At 42.5% G+C, this 26,327-nt stretch overlaps 1 protein-coding gene across 5 annotated transcripts in view; it reads right to left on the bottom strand.

Moving 5' to 3' along the window:
- Positions 1-26,327, bottom strand: part of LOC128450137 (mannosyl-oligosaccharide 1,2-alpha-mannosidase IC) — a 167,239-nt gene that overhangs the window by 13,856 nt on the left and 127,056 nt on the right. For 4 of the 5 annotated variants that reach the window (XM_053433626.1, XM_053433630.1, XM_053433629.1 and 1 more), the window contains exon 5: positions 1,869-1,962. In XM_053433626.1, the coding sequence (XP_053289601.1) occupies positions 1,869-1,962 (94 nt within the window). Of the gene's footprint in view, positions 1-1,867; positions 1,963-26,327 lie in introns of all 5 variants that reach the window. The other variant, XM_053433627.1, reaches the window with a different exon arrangement.

Raw genomic sequence — 26,327 nt, 5'->3', positions numbered from 1 at the left:
AGGCAGTTAAAATAAATCTGTCGACCTATGGCAGGTTGTCGCGAGTAAAACCTGCACACAATAACAAATGGCACACAGGAAAATACTCGTAACAACCGTTCATCACTTTTGCCTTGTGAGAAAATACTTTGTCAGAGCCACGGGCTGTGCAGCAGAACTCTTCTCCCCTGTGTGCTCAGTGTTCACCAACTGCTTGTGTTTTGCTCCCGTGGCATAATTACGATCTTCTCTAAAGTGACGTGTGTGTGTGTGTGTGTGTGTGTGTGTGTGTGTCTGTGTAGAGCAGATGAGGCTTGTTTGTGTCACTCCACACACTCCACGTGACCCCACTGTGGGGCAGCATGGTTCCTCCTGCCCATCTGTACCACAGACCCATGTTGGTGCTGTAGCAGGAATTAACTGTAGAATAAGGTAATTAAATCTGCCGGCAGCTGTCCACTTTTCCGGGTGGGTTAATTGGTAGCAGGTGGACGACAGTGGTGCCAGGAAGTAGCTTATAAGATTAGGGAGTGAGAGGAAGATGCAGGTTTCCTGAGTGATTTACTTGAAGAAAGTAAATAAAGTCCAACAATCAAACACGGGTGCATGAGTTTGTCTTTGTCTCACGAGATACTTTATCAAACTTTTTACTCTTTCTTTTATTCATACCTGTGGTGGAATTTAAGAAAGTGCATTTACATTACATTAAATAACTGAAGTACATTTTTCATGTAACTGTACTTGACCTCAGCAAATACCTGTACTTTCTTGTCAATAAAATTAGTAAAGTGTATTCTGTTACAAAATACTCAATAATTAGCAGGCAGGTAACATGAGCCCCTCCTCTTTCAACAACAGAAGAGCACGTCTTTAAATGTTAATAGTTTCAGTTAATTAAAAAAAAATTACCAAACTTCTTGAAGTGAAGTAGAAAATGTGATGCTTTGGTTTTTTATGTAATAATTTGAACTTTTACTGGAGTCAAATGTTTGAGTACTTCCTCCGTCACAGCTTCATGCATCCTGCTGTGTATCGTTGAAGCCAAAACAGACATTACGTCAGTTTATGTGAACGCAGGCTAGCGATAATAATTTGTGTGTCACAGTCACTGACGCAGATGTAATCACCATTCGTCAGATATTTCTCCTGTAATCTTTTTCAACTCTGATATCAGGATCTCTTTAAAACTGTTGAATCAAAAAACAAGAAGCGCGTTTGTTATCCACGCTCAGCCTTAATGAGGGTTAAAGCCAAATCTAAATAAAGAACTTGAAATTCACCGGCAAATTGCTGTGAAAATTAAAAACCGCTCGCAGTTGCGTGGCATGACTGTGGCATTAACAAGATTTTGTCAATATGGATTTTTCGATTAAAAATTAAATGGTTTGGAACGGATTAAAAAATGAACACAACTCATTTAAAACATGCATACATTATTGATATGATCCTCCAAAGTGTTTGTGAGCAGATTAATTCTAATCCAAATGTCATCGTCATTATAAAGCTTGGCCTGCAGATGCTCCGCTATAAATACACAGATCAGGGCCTGTTTGAATAGTTTTTTAATTCTCTTTATTTGCTGCTGTCATTTCGGCAAATTTATCTGGAGCTGAGATTTTGTTTGGAAATTACAAACACTTTTTATCTAGTATCTTCTTTAGGCTTCTATAAAACACGTTTATTTTTATATACAGAGCTGTGAGGAACAGACCTAACTGAAAAATGTTCGTCCTTGAAGACAACTCGTCCATTAAACTTGGCTCTATCCACCCCGCTGTGTAGTTGCTGAGCAAAAAATAAGTTGTGTGTCCTTCTAAAAGCCCCCCCGGCCGGACCATCTTTTATCAGAGGTGGCCATTAGGAGGTGAGGGCCGGTGCTGAGACTCACCTCCCCAGGTTGATGACTCCTCTGGGGATTCCTGTCGGCGTGTTGAAGGCCGGCAGCAGCTTCTCCCCCAGCTCCATTGCTTTACTCCTGTACAGCTGCAAAATACAGAAGAAGGGAAACTGTGAAATCTCATCCAAAGACTATGAAATGTAAACTTTATTCAAGACAATAAAAGATGACAAAACAATAAAAAGTATGAAAAAAACTTAGCTAAGGCGAGGTTAACAATACAATAAAAGGAAAGACAGCAAGGTCATACAAATCTGCCTTGAGCAGCTTTTCAACCTGTCAGCAGAGAATGCATTTCTAATTTGGAATTGGTCCCAAATTATTCTGCATAATGACAAAAAGCTGCTTCACCCTATTTCTTGCAGTTTGAGTGCGACACGTTCAGCGAGCCGGCACTAAGTGACCCCTCTGAGCTCAAAGGGATACTATCGGATAGACAATCTAAAAGATATTACCACACTTTAAAACAAATTAGATAATGTTTTAATCCGTACACAGAAAAAAAACTGTCATTTCACCTAAAGTTTAAATCACAGAGACGCTCTGAGATTCCAAAGCCCTGCACACGTTTCCCCTCTAAAGCTAATAATGTGCGACTTGCTACACCAGAACTCCAGCAGGATTAAAAGCAATCTCATCGATGTAATCTACAGTCCGTTTAAAAACCTCACTTCCATCCCCACGCCCACCGTCCAGAGGCCGAGGCAAAGTTAACATATCATTTTATGAGCTGGATTATCAGTCACCCCAGCTTTTGGCAGAGGGAACAATGCTTGGGGACAAAAGATTGGCTGGTGAAGTAAGACATTGAAATCCTGAAAATGAAAGGCGACGTCTGAGGAGACAAAGAGGATGAAGGTAGCAGAGCAGAGGCGAGAGGAAAAGAGGCAGAAATCCTTGGAGACAAGATGGTAGAAGAGAAAGTGACGGAGAAGAGACAGACGTGGCGTACGGAGGGAAAACCGTCCGGACACAAGACAGATCAGGAAAAGGGAGTTTGTGAGTTGGGCTGCAGGGAATCAGCAGATGACAGGAGAAGAATAAGAGAAAAATTGCGATGGTTTGGGGGAAACCGCTGTCCTGATCTCTGAGGAAACCATTTTCTTTTCCTATTTTTAAAAGAAAGGGAAGCGTTGCTCTTAAAATACATAATCGGGACTTTAAGGTTTGACACTGGGAAGATAATTATTCTTGTTTTGAAAGTGGTTTCAATGGATCATGTCAAGAATGATATTCCTGAGAAAGTTATTCTGTGTGCTTCAACTTGATGGCTGTTGTTAAATTTGCACCATTAAAATCATACTGAATTGCCTATTAGCTCATCCTGCTTGCAATGTGCAGACACCTGTCATCGGTTTACTTTGATTCTGGAGGAAATCTTAGGACGTGATGATTCTGGAGGAAAGGTCTGCAGTTGTAAGACATGTATCACGATGTGTGGAAGTTTGCTGGAGCTGTTGGTTGTGTTGATAATAGAGCTAAACTATAAAAAGTAGTAAAGTTCATCTGTTTTTTAGAAAATCTGTATTCAACTCATCATCCACTTCTTCTACTTAATTTATCAATTTCACATTTCTGCTTTTGTGTTTGTTTCAGACATTGGAGGGGAAATGATGTGATGCTTTGTGTGAGTCTATCAGCTGCTCCCAGTTCTCTGGCTACACACACACACACACAGAGTAGTGGGCTGCAACCAGGGTGCCATTACACTGTCACTTATTAATTCTCTGAGTGGGGGTGTGTGTGTGTGCGTGTGGTACATTCCCTCCTGAGTCCCCTCTATTCCATCAAAGCTAACACTAATGAACCCGGTCTCATGTCTCCTCATCGGTCTTTTCTACCACCACTGCTTCTCCAATAAACCAGAAACCCCCACACACACACACGCACACACACACGCACACGCACACACACACACACACACACACACACACACAAGCTTGCTCTTCTTTGTGTGCTGTGTTTGCATCATTATGAATTTTCTTCAGTGTGTGTAATGTGAAGATGCACATTGAAATGAAACCAACGCTCATCAGACAACAGCCAAAAACACTCTCCCACACTAACATCCAATATGGCAGCAGATTATATTTCGCTCCTGTATTCTTGTTTACTTGTTAATAAATTACTTGATTAATTATAGTAAAAAACCCTTTGGCTGACATCTGCTCTGTGACTTACTGTAGGAGGCACACAAGCTAAATTAAGGGCAGTGTTCATAAATCTGTCTTGGCTGTCATGCTGCTGGTCTCCGGTGCCACACTGAGAGCCCCCTCCGGCAGAGGAACTTCATTACTGAAGTGCTACAGTAATTAAACTTTGTGTGTTTGCACCCTCCTCCTCATCCATCCATAGCTATCGGTAACGTACAGATCGCTTATGATGAGGATTTATAGTATTTTTCTGACTTTCTCTACCTGTCTGATAAGAACTGCAGCATGGTGCAACCCAGCAGAGAGCCACATTGATCGGAGGTGACAGCCGACGTGTCGCTTTCTTCCATTTCAGTTTGAATTCCCGGTCGGATCGTGGACAGAAGGACACAAATGGCTTTTCTGTCAGATCTTAACTGCTGAAGACGTGAATCAGGCGTGTAGTCCTCTCTCCCATAGTAAACAACATCAGAGCCGAGCAAAGAGACGCTTTGAGAAAGGTTTTCTTGACCTGACACTTCTGTTTACCAGTAGAACCTTTATGTCTGTGCTCCTGAAGTTCTGCCAGAGCTTCACCACAGCTCTTTCCTACACACACCTGCTTTAATAAAATGAACCCAGCCGCCAAACCCCCAAATCACTCTGATAAAAAAAGATTGAACTTCATCCTTTTCCCTTGTATGGCCACCTACATTTTGACAGGAAACTTTCAGTCAACTCTGAACCACGAGTGAACTGTGATTGTACTTGACTTGTTTGCCCCCTGGTGGCTCGTTGAAGTATCAGTCATGAATCCTGTCTCCTCCATGTTAGTGGATGAGACATGGACAGAACTAAAAACTAAAAGCATATGACAAATGTCTGTTTGACCTTTCTACGGTGACTCCATCTCCAGATCGCTACTGTGAAGACTCTAAAGCGGCAAATTACGTCTTCATGGAAAGATGGCCGCGCTCATATCTGTGGTAATTTGGCTGCATTTCTGGATAGTGAGAGAAGGTAAAGACACATCGTCCATCTTTATACAGTCAATGGTCTGAACTAACATTTAAACGACACAGAGCTGCCCAAGAAATATTTAAGAGCCAAGTGTGCAATTAGTTTTAAAATCCATAAAATGCTGGCACTATCTGTTTAAGACGCTAAATCTCCTACACTGTGTCTTCTATGTTAATGTTCATCTACTCAAATTGAAGCTGCGGTTGGCACTTCAATGTAGTATACATTATTATATATTATTATTATATTTAAAAATAAAAGTGCTGAAGCTCAGAGCCTTAAAAACTAAAAAAATGTGTTGTCCAAGTACTTCAGGCCCTTGAAGCAGTACTCTTCAGTTGGATCTATTTATATTGAGTTCTTTGTGTTTTCATAGGATTTGTTGACAAACATTATAATATCCCCAGACTCGTATTCACATTTGGGACACTCAGGTCTGATTAGACAGGTGATGGGCAAAGTGAAAATAAAACGTGACTGGGTTGCTGATGGGTTTTCAGGAGCCAGAGCAGAGCTTCATCAGCAGCACACATCCCAGACTGTGTCTGTGATTCTCAGAGAAACTGTGGGCTCTTTCAATCAGAGAACAAAGCCCCGTCGCTTTTACATGAGCCGTCACCTCCTCTTTCTTCACATTACAGAGATGGAGGAGACAAAGCCGACTGGGAACCTGATCTGCTGAGGAGGAGAATTCGGGTGCTGAGCTACATTGTCATGGAAAACTGAACGGCAGTGTGAAGGCAATTCCTTTCTCTGCTTCAGATGACTGCTTGTGGTTTCCTTCATTATGAGACTAAAGCTTGTGAAGAGGGCATGCATAATGCTGCCTTGATACACAGCTGTTTTTTATGTAACCTGCCGCTGTACGATGAGTTCGTTAGAAGTCACCTCAAGTTTCTGTTTTCCATAAACAGCCAAATCTAAAAACTCAGTGGGTGACATATTGTGACTCCTCTGATGTGAAAAAAGACAATTTAAGACCATGGATCTAAACCCAACCTCTTATCCCTCCATCACCATTTCCACCAACAATCAAGTCATCTATTCATTCTCTCCCTTTGTCCTGAACGTTGGAGGACAACTTCTACTAAAAGGCAGCACATACTATAAGCTCTAAAACCTAAAACCTATAGGCCCTGTTCAGACCTGTAACTAATACCAATCAACATGCTCTCTCCCAGCAGTGTTGATCATTATTAGAATACTTTTCTTTTCCCTGTAACTTGTTGGGCCTCGCAGGGGAACACAGGAATATTCAAACATAAACATACTCTACAGATATCGGAGTCCTCGGCTTCAGTTGTCTACATCAATATTTCTACCCTTTCAGCCGGATCTGACAAGACCGACTGGAGTAGACCTTGCCTTGCACATTGATTTTGTTCTTCATTTCACAAGCTGCTGGTGTGAGAAGACTGAGAAGCAGAGGAGCGTGTGCAGGTCGCAGCACCATCACCTCACTGTGGTTCAACAAGTCTGGAGCCTCGGTACAATCAACACTGTTGCCTTCGAGCAAGCTTCATCCCTGCTTTGGTTATTCAGTGATAGCTGGTGGCTATATTGAGCTGCATTAGTAGAGAGAGAAATTCGTATCAGATATTAAAGGTTAACTTGGGGAGGATTAAAGAAAGCCTGGTTTCTACTGCTTTGCAGGGCTTCTACAAACCATTAACAAAGAAAGTGTAATGATCGCTAATTTAAAAAAAGCTATATTTTATCATGTTTTGCATCCGTGCCAGAGATTTAACTGCAATTTTCTGCTCTGTTTTACTCCTCAAAACTTTAATGTTCTGCCTGCAACACATTTCCAAGTCTCAATCAGCCGAGCTGGCTGAGTGACACTGAGGCCTTGAACACTGTCTGCACAGGAGCCTTGAGCAGTCCCACATCAGCTGCTCACGCCCGATGTCAGAAAAGAAAAGTACCCTGCATTATTTAAGCAGCACGACATCGCCTGAGAGCAAGCAGGCGAACATGCTTAAACAGGTCCAATAAAGTAGGCATGAGGCCTTCTCAGAAAACAAACGCAGCGGTAGAATGTAAGTACCAGACAAAGTCCAAATTGGAAAACAAACAATTGGTGGATGCTCATTAAAGCCCCTGCTGGAAAGGAGCAACTCGAAATAAGTCCCCATTACAGCTATATTGTTGAGCAATATTCATCAGGTTAAAAAGTTCGTCTCACAAGTACATGAGCCACCCACCCTATTTGCCAACCCTCCCATTAACCCACTCAACAGGGCTCATACAAATGATTTCACAGTTTGCCGACTGCTGCTACTGTATAATAAAGAACTCACAGTTACTATTATTTCGATCCAGTCAATTATGCAATTATTGTGCACATATACCCTCTGCCTTGTGCCTCAGCTCCTGGTGCTTTCCAGGGCCTAATTACAGTGAGTCTGAAACTACACCATTATATCTGCCCTGTTTGCTGGTCAAAACCAGAAATAGGATTAAGGTTGAATTAAGGATAAAGGATTCTTGCGGGTTTCTTTTTACAGTCACTCAACTACATATTCAAGAGTGGTCATTAATGCGATGTTACAGTTTTAATATAAAAACCACCAAATGGCAGCAGATGCTAACAGTTGTTCTTTGGGAAATCAGTTGCACCCATTTTTATCTGAAGTGGATTGTTGTGCAGAACGAGGAGGAAATCCAGAGAGAAGGGTTAATAACAACAATGTTCAACTGTTAGGGGAATACATGGAGCCGAAGCATGTTCCTGCAGCCACCTGTGAGCTGCCTGTCACAGAAAATCACTGTAAGGCATTGTGTTCACACCTTGAAAGATAATCATGTTGGCACATTGGACCCCATCAGCCAGACCTGTGCCACACACACACACACTCAATGCCATGCACAAGGAAAATAACAGCTCTCCTGTCACAGAGCAACACTCTTATACCTGTTGACACTCTGACAGATGTCACACCCGATCAGTCGCTCCCCGCATCAGAAGATCAGACAGAGACAGTGACCAATCAATAATTCAACCTGAAATTGCCTCAACCTCTATGCCATCGTGACTGCGGGAACAAGAACAGGAAGACGAGGTTGCTAATGGGACGTTAAGAGAGGCAGCAGCTGGAGAAGACGTCAGGTCCACTTCTCATTAGAGGCATGGCGGAGTCTCACAGGCGTCGAGTAGGAGGACAGCAGTGCACCTCCTGGCCCACTCAGCCCGACAGAACAGCTAACAGGTACCTTCCTGTGTGGGCACAGGCAGACAGAGCTCCCCAAGAACCTGCAGGGAATACGAGAGCTCTTGTTCAGGTCTAAGAGAGAAAGAATCCTCTGAGACTGACTGTCAGTTACATGCAAATGGCTGAGACACTGCACGGCTGTGGGGGTGATGTAAGTTTCCCACTTTTTTTTGTTTCCTGTCAGCAACTTCTCCTCAACAACAGAGTATGAAACTTTAAAGCCCTCCGATAGATTTACCCGGAGGTTGTAATGTTCAATAAGATCAGCAGTGGATTCGAAAAACTATTTGGTCCTCAGTTCAGAGGACACAAAACAATTTCTCTACACTGAGCAAAAAAAGGCTTCACCAGTCTGGGAATTCTACAAGGAAATCCCTAATGGAGGAAAGAAACCACAACATTTCAATTCCTGGAACTTTATCTGACACCTGAAGGTTAAAGGAATATGGTGAGTTTTCAAAGCTAGCTTCACTACGGCAGAGAGGGAGAGCGACTGCTCAATGACATCTCCCTCAACAGACGCATTACAAGAACAGCAACTCTCAAGCAAGGATAGATAGAAACCAAAACAATTTGATTCCAAAATTATCATTTGCCTTGAATATCTGACGCTTCTAGACGAAAGGGTTCGGACTACCCTCGTCCTTCTTGGATCCACTGAATATATCCATGCCAAGGCACGGATATAAGCAGAGATATAAATGCCTCCTGTAGTCGAGCCAAACAGTGAATGCTCTTGCCGGCAACCTTGTGAAGGAAAACACCAACAGCTCTACCTCCTCTTTTAGAAAACAGTAGTGACTGACCAAGGGACTTAAAACTTCCAATTACATGAGACTGAATCTAAGAGTCTGAAAACCATCGCAACAGTCCTCGATCAGATGTGAGAAAACTTCATTCACACATTCCTCTCAGTGTCAGGACTTGAGAGGAAACTCACCCAGTGGGAATTTGTGTGAATGATAGAGACAGCGTGAGGGTTATGAAACTCTATCATACTTCTTGCCCTGCTCTCGGTGACATATCTTGTCATTGCTAACTGCTTTCTCCAAAGATCATGAAAAACTCTGCTTATATCATCAATATGTCTTTAGAAATATGGATTCTACGATTTAAAATAATAGGGTCAATAGTGTGGATCATATCATAGTTCTTATATCATACAATACTATAATACTGTACTATTCCATATATATTTCTTACTGCTAATAGTTCTTATATCATACAATACCTGTTAATACTGTACTATTCCATATATATTTCTTACTGCTAATAGTTCTTATATCATACATTACCTGTTAATACTGTCTTATTCCATATATATTTCTTACTGTACATATCTATTTATTTACATTCCACTTTAAATACGCACAATACTCTGCACTTTACTGCCTTTTTTTGCACTTCTGGTTAGATGCTAAACTGCATTTCGTTGTATAAGTACTTGTACTGTGCAATGACAATAAAGTTTAATCTAATCTAATCTTGAATCTAATAAAAACCATGATTGTTATTCTTCAAATGCTTCAAAAATCTGTGCAAAAAATGGCAGAGGAACACATTACAATGAGGAGGTGAGGATAGACTGTGGATGATAAAGCAGCCACAGTCTCACTGAGAGAGAGAGAGAGAGGGAGAGAAAGTTGGAGGTTTTGAGTGTGAATATTTGACTGGGATGAGAAGTGGCGAGGCAAGATGAGGAAGAGGAGATTTGGTTTATGTGTGACCTGCCGTGGATCTGCGGTTCAGTGGGCGATACAAACAGATACACGGACGGAATGAATGAGACTCCAGAGGGTTCCGTCTGTTTCCGTATCTAACGAGGAGCAGAAATGAGCCTGATGACCGGCTTTCAGAGACTAATAATGTTTAAAGTGTGAATTCTTCCTCTTTCATGCTGTCAGCAGCTGACAGTGAATTGTGAGATACAGTGCTGTACGCAGAGTGCACTTGTGCTGTCAGCGCAGGCAGCCCATGCAGTCATTTGACTGCACTGTGCCTCTGTAGTGTGAGGGTCTCGGAGTGAAGTTGCAGAGCTGAGTGACAAAACATTTATGTAATCTATCCTCGTTTAAAAAAAAAAAATCCTACATAATCACAAAGCCTCCATAGAGTCAGGAAATTAAAGGCAACTCAGCTTAACGCAGAGCACGGCTGCGTCGCAGAGATAACCCCCCCCCCCCCCTTCAGACCCACACAATTTCACAGCTTTTCCTTGAAAATTGAAACCAGTAAGACACTCGAGAAACTAAGTTCCACAAGTTCTTCAAAAAGGAGAGCGAAGACATTGACTCTTATGACAGACGTTTCATCTACGAGCTATGATGCCATACATTCGAAAAGAAAGAAACTTCTAGCAGTACAGGGTTGAAGTGGAATCTTCTTGAAGAGGTAAGAGGCATAACCTTAGTATTACCTCAGTGAAAACTATTTGAGAGATGGCAATATATACAATTGCAGCGTCCCTTTGTTGACGTTTTGTCTGTCTCAGGCTAAATGTGTGGGAGCTGAAGCAGACGTGTTACAGTGCAGCTCATCTGGAAACACAGAGAGGAGAGTTTGTCTTCCCTGTTGCAGACTGAAGCAGAGGTGTCATAAAATGTGACAGAAGACGTGATTTGAGAATCTAAAACCAGGGTCATGTAAGAGTCACAATCAACTTCCCTATCAGGCGTTTACACCTCATATCTGATAGGAAAAGGGGGGAAAAAGCCGTTTATATGTCACCTCTATTGAATTTATTGGAGCCCTATTTTATTTTTTTCCTACCTGTGTAATGAGAACATGTTTTATGACATTTACCTTGGCCTCCCCCATTACACCTCTTGCCTTCCCATCTGAAGGAGATGGCGTGATGAAATGGGAGCGTTTGGTTTTCACCACAGCGTAAAAAATAACATTTGTGTCGACTACAGCGGCTGCAAATAGCTGCATTTTTTTTCTAGATTCAGAACATCTTGTAAATCAATCCTCTGACGCTGTAAAGATGTTTTCATGAATTTAAATCAAACACTTGAAGTGAAGACGACTCTCTGCAGCAAGCTGCTTGGTCAATAGGGTGAAGAAGTTGGACTTTCATTCAGCCAGAGGGTCTGGGGTCAAACGTATTCAAGTGTCCTTGAGCGAGACACAGAATCTCTCATCAGTTGTGCAGGTGATCTTCTGCTCCAAAAGCAAAGTGACAAAGTCCCTGTGGGCGACAGTACAGAAATACAATAACAGAAGGGAAAATGGGATGAATTAGGATTCCAGAGAGGCAGCTCTCACAACGTAAACGCTCTCAAAACACACCGACCGTAGACTCGCCTCCAGGCTTCTGTTTAACAGCACAACAGAGGCATCACTGACGAGAAGCCATTCAGGCTGTGATCTAAAATTGTAGTTGTCGCAGCCTATATCAAATCATCCCCTCAGGATATGAAACATATGGTGTTATATTCCTCTCAGTCTTCCACAACCCCGATGAGGGATACTCTTGATTCTTTCGGTCCCAACCTCCACTCGTTAGGCTATCATCCTCTATGAGTCTACCTCAGGGACCTACTTAGATGGCAATGCTTTCCCCGCTCTGATTGGCTGTGCACGCTTCCTGATGCCACGTGCACACTGTTGCCATGGCTCCATCTGTCCTGGGTGTCAGCTGGGTGGAGATGTGCTGTGATTCCACTCATTTTCTCAGTGGTGGGTCGCATCCATCCTGTCGCCAGTCCTCTGTCTTCTCAGTGGCACGTATCAACGAGATTCTCGGCTTGAGTTCAGGCTCACAGCTCGACAGTAAAGAGGATTGTTGTTTGGGATTGGCCAGGCTTCATCTGTCTGCAGGCAGAATAATGTTAGGAGAGCTGAGAAGAAACGCTTGATTCCTGCCAACAGACCCCGGTGCAGGATTCAGGCCCAGGGAGCGGGGGGGGGGAATAAATACAGTAGAGCTCGTCTGAGTCCAAATAGAAAGGAGGTCATTGATATAAGCAAAGTGTTGAACTGGATTAAATTTCATAATTTAACTACTGAGCCAAGTCTCTTCACCATCCAGTTTCCTTTTATCCAGAAGGATATTTCCAATATGTGTCCATTTGCACATACTTCCCACAATGTGTTCACTAGGTATGAAGCAGATAACTACACAACAGTTAGTGTCACCTTTTCAAATGTTAACTACCATTTAAAACATGTGTGATTACAGCGCCTTGGAACACAAAGTTAACAATAGTCTCAACAACAGTCGGATGTTGTTGTGCTGCTACACAAAAATAAAGAAAACAAATGCAGATCAGTATGATATGTTTGTTGTATTTGCCACTTTTCAACAACACTTGCCTGTAAAAATGTGAATTCTGGACATGTGCTGGCAAAACCACTAAAGTTTGACCCTATCTGAAAGTAGCAGGAGCAACACCGGCTGCCCTGGTAACGATGGCGCTGTGGCGATTGTGTGGCCACTGAGGCGACGCCAGAGCTGAACCAGCCAGGCACTGGTTCATAGCTTTCCCATCTGAGATTAGCACCAGTAAAACTGTGGCTACTGGCCCTTAACCATTCCTTCTGGAACATGCCAATATGATTCAGTGCAGATTTTCCTCAGGGTGTTGGGCAGGCCTGTGTTATTGTAGTAGGACCACTGACCAGAAAAACTAATTAAACTGCACCGGCTGTTAGGACATGGCTACAGGCGTCACCAGTAATACAAATAACCATGAATCTGCTGTTTTGACCTCTCACATGAACCGGAATATCTCTCTGTGTCTGAACCGGAGATGTTGGGCTGAGTAATGGTGTCTTGATTTTAACTGGACCCTTCACTGGACCCCAGGGTCATCTGAGGAAACCCTGTCTCGCCACAAATGTCACAGCTCATAGATATTGCATGGAGCCTGGTCTTTCTATGCTAATTATAAGTTATGACACACCAAGCGCCAGGTAGAGGGGGAGAGAACAGAGAAGATGGACAAAAGAAAGACAGAGAGAAAGTAGAAGTGTTTCCATGATAGTGAAACAAAGAACCAGAATGAGGGTGTGATGATGCTGAATCCCACATCTACAGGAGAAGAAAGGATTTGCCTATCTCACACAATCTTCCGAGCTTACATGCATACTCAGCTTTAAAGGCTAAAGAGGGTTGATATTGTTGTGTATACACACTGTATTTAATATTGGCTCTATAAACTAAAACTGATTTTATCTGCCCCGGCTGCAACAGTGGGAATATAGAAAGGTTTTATGCCCTGGTCGCGGTTTTCCCGACAACATGGATGAGAGGAGAGGGGGGGCAGGCAGAGAAGAGTGATCGGGGGCTCTACACAACAAATGGACGACTGCCAGATTGTTCAGAAAGCCACGTTTGAGAGTGAGGCACTAAATCAATATTCTGTCAGTGTCCGGGATGGAACATATTCATCGGCCTGTTCAGCTACGTTTTTCGTGGTGATGGTTTCCTGATGAGACAGTGGAATAAATTACGTAAAAAAAAAAGAAAGCTGAAATTTTGCTTTATAAAACCAATATGTCAGATGAGTGAAAACAGTGTGATTCGTAATGAGCCTACATGGAATTACAATTTTAACCCATTTCAGGTCATTATTGTATTTGTCTCATTTATGTTCAGTGTGTAAATTTACACTCATCTTTGTCAGTGTGGTTTTCAGCTAACTAAAATACAAATAAAGGGTCTAATGATGTTTAATCCTAAAATGCATCTGTCCTAACACAGTTTTCAAGCCACTAAAAAATAGACTTTTGAAATTGCTGCTGGCCAAGTTTTAGTTTGAAAAACACCCATATTTACTTCATTATTTGGTCTCAACAGTCACGACTGGACTACATGCAGTGAATGAAAACTCTGAGTCAGTAACAGATCCACGTCGGCAGCCCGAGAAAATAAACCCAAAGTCGTATTTTTCACAATTTCTCTTCCTGATAGAATTTTGGAACTAAGCAACAATCTGCGTATGTGAATGGTCATGTGATTTGCTTTTTCAGATGTGTTAAATAATTTCCACTGCAATCAAAAATCCATTATTCAGTGTGTAATTCCACTAACTCACACGGATCAATCTGTGAATTGCTGTTCCTCAAATCAGAACTGTGCCCATGAAGAGGGAGTGTGCTGGGACTGACCCAACACTGACACAGATCTGCACCATGTGGCCATCAGATCTCCACCCCACTGAGACACCTGCTGATTGCATCAGGTCTTTAATCGATGAGGCAGCAGAACAACACAAAGCTGCAGGAGTTGTCTCACTTTAGACTCGTATGTGAGAGCGTGTGTTGACTGGATTTGTCACATTTGAGTTGCCAGGGCTGATGTGCAAATCAGCGGTTTGCCTCGGGTCGGAACTCGGATGTTATTTACTGATGTGTGGAAATCTATCAGCTTAACACAGAGCTACATTACCAATTATTTGCCATTTTGTGACAACAGAGCAAATCCTGCACAGAGGGGAGCGAATGTTTGTGGGTGAAGCTGCACTCGGAGGCATTCATGCTATAAACAGTGCAAGGTAATGAAGTTCAAACATTCTGTCAAGCTTAGATTTGCTTGTGTTCTCTGGAAGGACACGGTGTGACTGAGCTGGACATGTTGTTGTTTTGAGAAAGTCACCTTGTCGTGGTTCTTTCACTTATCCAAGCCAAAGTCAGTGGTAATCAAGAGAGTGCCTCGTGCTGAGTGGCATTCGTTAACGTCCGAGCACACTCAGGGCGCCCGGACTTTGCTGGGACAAGTCACAGGTTCTGTCACCCTGAATAAGAGAGCCCTCTCCATCCAGCCGGCTGCTGGTCAGCTTGTATTTATTTCAGACGGCTGCAGGGACTCGCTCTGTCCACACTGGTGACAACAGCAGAGCCAGGATGTCTCCTGAGGAGGCACAGTGTCACTCCTGCCACAGTATGTCCCCAAGGAAGGCCGAACATTTCACTCTTTCTACTTCTCATTCTTTTTAGCAGCACCTGGAACTACTTCGGCGTATTTTGAGACAACAGTGGCATGGGAGAAAAGCTTTGTAGAGTGTGTGCGGGACAGAAAGAAGCCGGCGTGCTGGTTTGCTGGCAGCTCCTTTGTGTGTGCACCTAGTTGGAGGTGGCAGACGTGTCACATTGTGAGGGCAGCTCCCTGCTCGGCAGCTGAGAACCGTCTAACTGTGGCTGTTTGTCACTTGCCCCTCTCTTACTTTCTTTGCTTTTCCCTCAGTGTGACGCCCCGAGACCGATGATCCACCAATTGTCCCTCTGCTCAAACGTCCCAATTAGCAGACAGACTAAGAAACGTCTCTGATGCTCCCTCAAATTTAAACCGTCAGCGTATAAACACATTGGAAAGGCCATTAGATGCTTGGATTCAGTGTGTGAGAGAAAATAAGCTGTTTTCACCTGTGGATGGCAATTAAAGTGACCTGGCTGTCTGGCAGCAACTGTGTCTGAGTGCACAGCTCAACAATTACAGCTCAATTATATATAAAGAAAGTGCTTTCTCCTCTTCTCTTCTCAGGATTTCCTTTTATTGGCTTAAATTCTCACTTGAATCTTTCAGAAACTGCTGTTTTTCCACACATCTTGGAAAAAGCAGGTTATAATGGTCTTTTGTTCCCTTTATTCAAAGGTTCTTTTCTCATGGGAGCTGATTAGGTTGCATTTATTAATTCCCTGAGATCTATAAATTATCCCAGTTCTAAATGTATCTGCTCCCTCATTCTTTTCAAACAGTGGTGAAAGTACAACTTTGAGGTACTTGGACTTTATTCTACCATTTACATCAAATAATGTATTTTGGTTGTATTACAGGGAAATACTTTTCTGACTTTTTGCTACTTGTATCTGACTATATTAATATGTTAGCGCTAAAATCTGCCTTATTTTAACTTTCAAGATACTTAACTTGAGTAAACAAGTTGATTCATTAATTGAAGGCCCCCTTACATTACTGGAGCTTTCAAATTGCATTTCATGGTCTTCATCCATGAGGATGGAGTTTCAAACTTAACTCGGGACTAACTCGCTCCAATGTTGAACACTGGGAGATGATGTTGGAAGCTCTCCAAAAACCTGGCGAGTCGGCCCTGAGATAAGATTAACTGGTCACACTCCAGCTCCCAAAATGAAGAATTAACTTTCACTAACTCGTGGGTTTGAGTTTGTGCTGGAAATGGACTTAAAAAGTTTCTCTGCAACAGCAGACATTTTAATTTAGGAAAACAACACATGTAGGAGTCAATAATGATGCAGTGAGCTCCAGATGGATGTTTGTTGTAATGTAAAAGATATGAATATCTTAATTGAACTCCCCTTTTGTAAACATTGGTTAAATTAGTTCGACCTTGACCGGGGGAAACATTGCGATGCCTTTGTTGATGCACAGCTGACGGACATCCAGTAGTATTATATATGAAAGAGAAACAGGACAGACAGTCCCCCCCCCGGTCCAATACCTTTAGCAAATGCCAGACTCCATGTCCATGCTCAGTAGGCAGAATGCGAGGATATCGACGTTGCCAAAATACTGTCTGGCAGAAAAATAAAGCACTTCCCAGTCCCACTACACTGGCCCTCTGCCCAGTGACTGCTAGCCTTTGCTGGTTCCAGCCAGCTTCCTCACTTTGAAGCTGCAAAGACATTTTCTGCCTCTGAACGCCTGACAGGCAAATCAAGACATGTTCCCCTGCTGAGTTACTACACAGGTTAACTTGATGAATGCAATCACAGAACTGGCAGGAGAATCCTACCAAGACGAGGTTCATTAAGGCCCAAATTAGCTTGCCACTTCAAAAGCGAGCGCGCTGATTGGCTCTGATTGATATCATTATGAGGGCAGTGATTGTGCACAGCTCGTCACTGGCTGTGAGAAAGAAAAGCCTCTGCTCAGGAAGGAAGCCTTGACCTGAAATGGAAGCCCGGAGCTGAGTGAAGGTCACCATGTGTTCAATTCTTGGCTGTAATGAAAAGTCGTACGAGCTGGAACTGAACGCATCTCATCCTCCAGAAACAGTTTGGATGATAGGAGAGGAATTGGTGGCAAATGAGCTCGAGGGAAGCAGGGACGGTGGCGGAATTGCCGCAGAGAATTGACATGTACCGGATTCACTTTGAGGCAATGATGTGGAGGAAGAGGGTGAAGTCGGGAGGAACAGGGTGATGGTTCCTCTTGTCTCCTGGGATATATATACAGCTAAATTAAATGCTAATTTTGTAGGTGACACATCTAACTTTTAACTTTGAGCATGAGTGTAAATTCTAGACCAGTAGACAAGTGCGTCCTTCCATTCCTGAGCAGCTAACAGGTGGTATCCTGCTGGGACCCAGCCCCGGAGTCCTTGTGTACCGGTGATGCGTTCCAGTGACAAAGCTGACAAGGTAGCTATTGGGCCGGCTGAGCCTCAGTAAGTGCAGCTGCTCAAAGTCGCCCTGAAACCCTAATAATACAAGCAGGACAAGCTGGTGACACAAATAGGAAATCCATTGTTGACCGGAACATTTAATTTTGGTTTAGCCTTCACCGACTACATCATTTTAGACCTACGAAGGTCTCTGTGGTGTTTGAACCAGCTGTATACTGGTTCCAACACCAGTACATCACAGCACTCAACCTCTCCAGGATCGCCGAGACTATTAAACGTCAAGAAAACAGGCTATTTCTCCTGACTTTTATCACATTTAACCCTTTTTTCAGTAAGTTCAATCAAATTATAAAGTCTTGAGAGCTGTGTAGATTAATAAAATCATACTCGGGGAGGAATCTCACACACAGACAGTTTGCAAGATGCTTTGGCTCAAGTGCTACTTTCATCAGATCTAGAACTTGAATCTCAAGCTGCAATCAGGACATACGTGCAAAGTGCGACTGGAGTCACGGTGAGATTCTGCTGACTTGATCCAGCTGTATCTGTCCACAGTGAGTTATTGTGACACACGTCTTCTTTTTAAAGAAGTTAGCAAGTTTTATATTTCATTGGAACACAAAAAGAAATCAACATCAAAGAGCTCAAAGAGGCTGATCTTCACTGAGGCTACAAAGACGAAGCGGATGCATTCTTCTTTGGGATGTTTGACGCTTCTTGAAATGTCACAATGCTGGCGAGAGAGAAAATGGTTGATATGAAGTGGCCCCTAGCAGGGAGCTGTCCCGGTGCATCATGGGTAGACACATTCAATGACTGCAATCCTCTTTTATTCAAGGGGAAGACATCAAAACAATGATGCTCCCCCCCCCCCCCCCCCCCCCCCCCCGGCTTCCAGTTCCCTTCATGTCATATGATGCTCTGCTCTCAGGTTGCCATGGATGCAGGTAGACCATAGGCTATGCGGATGGGAGGAAGAGCTCAGACTGTAAATTCCACTTTTATTCTCAGATAATGTTTATTTCCATGTTCTTCTGGGGATAGCGCTGACCTTAATGATGTTGGCAGGAATCCGTCTTCTGCTGCAATAATTAAGAAAATGCTGACCACCACTAAATCAGTTTTTACTAGAGCAGCACAAACAAATTGTCCCATTATAGCTTCAAAGCACATTAAGTAAAATTTGTGTCTTCCTGCACAGAACACGTATCTCATGCTAATAAATGAATCAGGTGTTTACTGGTGGAGCGATGCAGGTTTACTGGTTTGTGTGTGAGAGTTTAGCAGTTGCTCCTGTCCAATGCTTCTTCCTGCTTTCGTGAATTCATCACTTCCATCTTAATGGGAACATTTGACTGACACCTGCCATCTCAAGTTACAGGCTCATGTCAGCAAGCAGCAGAGTATTCAACGTAACGTGTGTGTGTGTGTGTGTGTGTGTGTGTGTGTGTGTGTGTGTGTGTGTGTGTATGAGAAAGATAGAGAGTGAGTGATGGAAAGGTTAAAGCCAGAAGTACTTTGCGTCTTGCAAACAGTTGGAATGGACTGAATGTAGGTCACCGAGTCTTTTGCTAGTCTTTCAAAGTTTATTGTTAATTTTGACCAACTCAGATCCCAGAACATACATTTCATGTTGAAAACTAAATTTAAACCAATGGATCTGATATTTATGGCGACTTCCAAACTATTGGAAATGAATGGATGGATCATATTTCGTTTGGGTTAATTATCAAATAACAATGCCAAAGACTCTCTAGAAAAATACTAGTTAATGCTTTATATAATTCTAAATTGAATACCTTTGAGTTTTGGACTGTTGGTCAGAAAAATTATCTTTGACCTCAGGACACTTTGAACTATTCTTCAACATTACTAAGTCATTTGTGCTGTGTTTGAAATACAAAGGATGGAGGTTTAACTTCAACAATCAGGAACATTAGCGATGATAAACTTTTTTCTTTCTCAGAAAGAAGCTACAGATATTTTTCGGCTCTTTTTTTCTACCAGATCCTTTTGAAACATTTCAGGGACATATGTTGAGAAGGAAAACAAGCAAAGAGATGATTGATCACACATGAGTCTTACAAACTCGACAGCTCAAAGAAATCAAACACCGACTGTTCCCTTTGAAACAGAATGAAAAACCACTCATGTTGTGAAGCATTGTGAAATTGAGGTAAGATTTTAGAAATAAGCAGCAGGGAAAAGGGTTATATGATACATTTCACTTTGGAATGAGGAGCACATCCTCGTGGTCCTAACAAACCTGAGGTTGGATTTGTTTCCTGCCCCTGATAGACGGAAGGAGAAAAGCAGGTAAGCAGAAAAATAAATTGAGAGTAAGAATGCGTAGCTTGGAAATACAGACGGGATTCAAATAATAGATTTTTCACTTCCTTCCCACGTGTACAGCCTTTTTCATGGGTTTGTGTGTTATATCTTTGTGTTTTTCGGTTTATATACAGATGTACCTCTACATGCCCAAAGTCTGAGCTCCGTCACACACTGAGGAGTCGTTCGCTCTTACTATATTTGTACCCACTAAATGTGACACCCACCACCTGGCAACTGTCACCTGCTGATAAAATAGCCTCCTACAAAGACGGCAGTTGTCCTACTCTTCCAGAAAAGACGGGTGCTGGGCTTTCAGCAGAGTTAATACCCCGATCTACACACCTCTCCACTCGGGAATAGGCCCAGAACTCTGGGCTTAAGCCTGTATGCATATTAACCAATATATCAAACTCTTTTTTTCACCCCCCGACTGTCAGCATGTGCTATAATCCTATTTCCAACCTGCGCAGAGTGATGGGCTCACTACCCTGGAGCCACCAGACAGTGTGAATACAAATCCTTTCTGTAAAGTCAGCATTCATCTCAACCTGTACATTACCGTGGACAGAAGGAGGCAATATGTAACCTGTTATTAATATCATGGACACACGGCAGGAGTCTTCCTCAGACTTCCAACAAAAGAATACAAACTTCCTAAGACTCTCGTTAACCTGAATCACGACCCCTAAAATGCTCGCGTACGAGGTTCATTACTTGTAGCGGGAGAAAACAGGTTATACTGGGAGGCTCCCATGGGGAAAAAGATCAAATTAATGATCCACATGGGGAAACCAGACAGCTACTAAGCAAATAAAGAGGGACTCAGCACAGGGAAACAAGAAAAGGACAAATGAGGCCTGTGTAAACATTAAAAAAAAAGCAGTTTACACATGAGAACTCACTAAATACTGCGGACGTCTCAGGGTTGAGGATGATAAATGTTTGCATTAGTGCATCAGAAGTGTTTGCTGCAGTTACCGAAAAAAAAGGTATAGAGCAATATTAGAAGCTTACGAGAAATGAACCACAAAATAACCAAAAAAAGAGCATTTGCATAATAAGTGGAGGAGCGCAATAAAAACAATACTTGTAAATGTAATGCAAAATGACAACTCTGCAAAAAATGAAGGTTCAGTGAAAATGCTTGATTGTGGTTAAGGTTGTGTTTCAGAGAAATCTTGGGAAATCATCATCAAGTGTAGATGTCACTTTAAACACCAAAGGGATAATCGAGAAACTAATGAGCAGATAATTAGATAATTTACTTTACTTTACTTTTCAATTTTTACTTAATCCCCATTTTACTTTTGTTATTTTTATTGTTGCAATTACTTTCTCTGTCAAATGATCAGTCATTTATTTTCTCAATCGTTGCATTGTCTTCAAATTGCCTTTGTCTGACTTACACTCTCAAAGATATTATATTTACTATTATATACAAAAAGAAAATTAGAATGGTTGCCAACAAAAATCTTTTGGCTAATTTAAAAAACAATTAATTTGGTTCTACATTAAATATAAACAGTATTACAACAACGGAAATAACTGCGTTTTAATGTGTGTCCATAAAATGTGTTTCTCTGGCACTGTGGCGTGCTTCATCCAAGAGCTCTATCAACAAAAAACAAAAAATCGCTGAGCAAGGTTTTTTTTTCTATGACAAAAAAAAAACAGAAGTAGAAAACTCACAGCAACAATCAGTGTCCAGTGACAGATCTGCTCCCATATGGGCTGAGTCTCTGTCTGATGTAACATACAGCTCAGGATCGACAGATGGTGATGACATCAACGCCTTTCTGAAAAGTTCAGAGAGAAACGGCTGCACAAAAAAAGAAAAGGGCATCTCGCTCTGAAAAGAAAGACACCGGGTGCTCTGGCGTCTCTCTGGATGACTGCATGTTTGGTTTCATCTACTCGATGTGTAACACCACGAGCTGGCGTCTGTGTGAGGATGTGTACCTGCGAACGAGAAGCTGTCGACTGCTTCAAAAGAACACGTGTACTATTCTCTACAACCGTCCTGGAATTACAAAGCATGGCGTGACCACTTAGCTTTGTATTTCTTGCATGGCTTGCCAGGGAGACTTTAAAGCTCAGAGTTTGGTTTGTGACTGAGGGCGAATTTCTTTAAAACCCCGGCGCTGACTGCTGCAGGGCACAGACGCTGAAGACGGATTTCACTGCGCATTTGTCTTTCCGGGGGAAGTGTGTGTGATCTGTGCCGTAATTAAATGTGTTTTCTCACTTCACCCCACCTCCTGCAGGGATGATAAGAGACGGTAGATCACAGTTACACGTTGCTCATCATCGAGGTGAGTGACAGAGGCGGCATGTCGGCAGGGAGACATCAGTCACCCGCACTCGGCCTTGCTGCTCGCTAACACACAAAGTGCTCCGTGGGATTGTGAGTATTAAAAAGCATTTTGTGCAGAGATTGAATCGAGTGGATGAGTTCACAGTAGGAATCAAACTTCCAGCTGCCAAATGCCTTAAGAACAATCAATCACGTGAAGTTGCATTAAAGTCCACTCCTCGATCTCACACTGACACACTGCGACAACACAACAGACCGAGGTGAAAATTATTGTCGTGTACAGATGGACGCTTCCTCGGAAAGAGCCTCAGATGAGTGTCTGCGAATGCTCCTGTCTGGTGTAGCCACAAGGGACCATGAAGGGGACACATTCAAGAGATACCACAACAGAAATGGTTGTGAAGACGAGAATCTGAAAAAGAGAAGACATTTGTCCTTCTCAGTTCATCAGACAGCCTTTTGGACTGGTGCTCTACTGAATGTGTTATTGAATTTCCCACACAGGCCAAAGAAAGAGTGAGAGATCGAGAGACAGAACTGTGCCACTCTCACACAAACACTGAGATGTATGAACTCTCCTAGCTGAAGGCGTGCTGTGAACACAGACTGTCCCACGGGGCCCGGGGGGGGGGGACACACGCAGTTTGCGTCTCCTCTTTCCTCAGACGCACATTGAAGCGTAACTACCTCCGGTGGAGTTTGTGAGATGACTCCTTCTATCCCTGGGCAATCTCACTTTGAGTGCGGGTAGCAGGGATGTGGAGGAATGCTACAACCAAGATAAAGAAGATGTTGCTGAGGAGAGAACAAAATGACAGAGGAACATAAAAAAATAAATCAGGTGAAAAGAGAGTTTAAGCGAACCCAAATTAATGTTGCAAGTCATGGCTGCAACATTTGGAGCAAACTCAATGTCCTTTTTACACTAGACTGTATTGGTCATTGCATCTCTCAGGAAAAATGCTGTCTGGACACGTCTGCATGATTGATGGCTGAAGGACATCTCAGGAGTAGCGAGACCGGGCTCCATTACCCACACAGCGAGCGAAAGAACATTCACTGCAGCCGTAATGATATGTTTAAGTCTGGAAGCGGCTATTTGTTTGGCGAGGAAGACCGAGGAACTGCCGCCCCGGCCCCCGACGGCCGTTCATCCTCCACAATCACCCGCTCAGTAGGGAGCGATTCCAAACCTCTGCAAGGTCCGGCCCATTAGCTAATTCTGTTCCACTTAATATGAGCAAACGGATCAATTACCGCCCCGGCTTCAGATTGAGATAGTGTGTGTTTTAATGTGTGTCTGTGCACGAGTGTCAAATGTAGCATGTGTTAATGTGTGAATTGTGGCTGAAGATTTTCTGGGGGACACGAAGCACCGGTCGAAAATCGGTGGTGAAGAAGTTAAACCAATAATTTACCTGAGATGTTATAAAGACGAGCAGCTTCCTCCAGGGAAGAGGTGAGGGGGATAAATAATTGAATTTCCCAGGCGGCAAATAAGGAGATTTCATTCATTATTTATCAGGTAATTGATTACTGCGAGTAGGATTCCAAACCTGTCCCACAATTAATGTGCTGCTTTTTTATGTGCTTAATTAATGGCTAGCTGCAGCTTCATGAAAAACACACACTCAATTACATCTGGAATTGAAAAGGTGTAGCAGCCTGTGATGAATCGCTGAGCTGGAGACAGAACGAGGACATTCATCAGCTGGAATACAACAAAACAGATTTGGTTTCCTCCACCAAATTTGACTGTTTTTCATATCGTTGATCTGCTTTGTGTTTTGGCATTATTACATCTCATGTTTTCCTCTTGACCCAAAATCCAGTTTGAATCATCTTGGCCGTAAACAGTCTTTGCTGTGCTGCTGTGGCTTGTTTGTTCCGTGGCTGCAGCCGTCCCCTGTTCCAGCTGGTGAGGGGTTATTGTTTTGTACACAAACAAATAGACCCACAATGGAACACACACAGAGAGATGTACAAACTCACACCGGCACATGCATTTATCTCTCCAGCTCATGTTCGGACAGGCTGCCACCCAAACCAATTCCACAGGCTCTCAGTTAGATTAAAAAGAAAATGGCCAACACCGTCTGAATTCAGAATCACTTCATGGCACAATGAGCCATGGTGTATGTTTAGGCTTGGAATACAAAACGCCATGAAGTCTAATTTCCTAGTTTCCTTTCACCATCAACAAAACCAAAGTTTCCCTGGCAAACCTCAATGCACCGTCAGTCTGGCTGGAGGTATTTTTCAAACCGTAACATTAAATCATTGGTGACTTCTTCACAACATTTGTTCTCACTCTGAATTAACAAACATATGAACCAGCTTTCTGGACAATATGGAATCCAGAGGATATGAAAAGCATCGGTGGGGTTTACAAAATGTTGGTACATGAGATGTAGAGTTGGCAAAGTCATTGTTTGCATAATTTTACAATCAGCTGTAACTAGAAGCTCTTGAATGTGAACTTGTTGAATGTTAAACTTTTGTCACATGCAAACTGCATGTCCATCTCTCACAAGCGCTTAAACCCAGAATCTATAGACAATAAAGATGTTTTTATGAGTAATGTGCATGATTTATATGCCTGCCACAGCCGATCCTTTTGTTTGTTATCAAGCAAATATTAATAATAATATATTTATATTGTTTACAGCGTCCATGTTATTTCCACGTTCCGACTTCAAAGCACTTGAAAATATCAAACTTCAGGCAACTGGACCTTCTGAGGAACATGTGACTGCATGGAGTGTTTACTATTGATTTCCTGGATGTGACAGCTTGCCACAGTTTAATTTATTGCATATGTAAGCGAACATTTATGACTCATCATAATAAAATATCACTGACTTGTGTGTTTTGTGCCGTTGTTTCATTGTAGAGTTGTGATCCGCACAAGTTTCTCATGTGCTATTTTTATCTTTGTTTACTAATGAGAATTTACTTAGTTTTTCGTCATGTATTTTACTCTGAGAGACTTTGTGATGGTCAGACATTATGTAGATTCTCACTCAGCCACCAGCCCGATCACGCACAGACTCTGTTTCCAGGAAGGGATTGATCGCCGCCCGAAGCCTCGAGGATCAATACTTTCACTGGGAAAAGTCAGCTCGTTGACCCTTTAAATAATGCTGTATAATGTACCGAGGCAATAACGGGCCTCTGTCAGGACTGCAAATCCGTTGGTCATTGCAGGAGGTAAAACATCTCAAAGGAGTCCTCAGGTAAAGAGCAGTTTTTACTCAGACTTCCTTTGCTATCAATTTAAGGCACATTTTGAATACTTTGCTTTAAGTTTATTCAATTCCTTCTAAAAAAAATTATGCAAGGACTTTTATTTCTCTCCTTTAATTGCTGGTGGACAGAGATGTGCACTGAAGCCTGTGAGAGAAATAAAGAACCCGGGGCTGTGGAGCTATGCAAAGTCTGAATGAAAAGGCCTGGATGCTCCAAGGCTGACATCATTAAAAAACAGCCTAATGAGCCTCTGGATGTGATTTGTTTGGTTTGTGTCACGTCCTTTCTGACTGACATGAGAAAGAAAAATAAATCATGGGTCTCTCAACAGGTTTTCTATTGAGTTCTGGGCTCATTTGGGCTGGAGCCAACGCTCTCTCAGGCTGAGTCCAATTACTTCAGCGAGAATGTTATGTGCTGCTAAAAAAGACTAATTAAAGCATTTACACGAGAAGAAAAGCTAAACGGCCGATTGAGAGAAGGTAGGGACACATCCCCGGTGGCAGACAGGAGAAGGATTGTGTGTTTTTCTTGTAGTTTCTAAACAGTATTTACAGCCTGAACTGTGTAAGAATTCAAGCAGCCACAGACTCCTCAGAAGATTCAGTTTGGCTGCAGCTCAGGCAAAAAGGCTGCTAGCTCATTGTTGAGTGACAGATTTATTCAGAATTATTAATAGCTGAACGTACGAGGCTCAAACAAATATAAATAAGCTGCACGCTCTGATGCATATAACATTTGAACAAGCTATTAATGCACAATGTGTGAGCTGCTGGTTGATATTGTTCTTACCCGGTGCCTCTTAATTCCATAATAAAACTGAGGGATGTAAGAGTGGAGCGGAGCGCAGTTATTTTAACT

The sequence above is a fragment of the Pleuronectes platessa genome, chromosome 10 (assembly GCF_947347685.1).
Source record: "Pleuronectes platessa chromosome 10, fPlePla1.1, whole genome shotgun sequence".
Taxonomy (NCBI): Eukaryota; Metazoa; Chordata; class Actinopteri; order Pleuronectiformes; family Pleuronectidae; genus Pleuronectes; species Pleuronectes platessa.
Note: the sequence above shows the minus strand (reverse complement) of the source record. Positions and strands in the feature narration are given on the sequence as shown.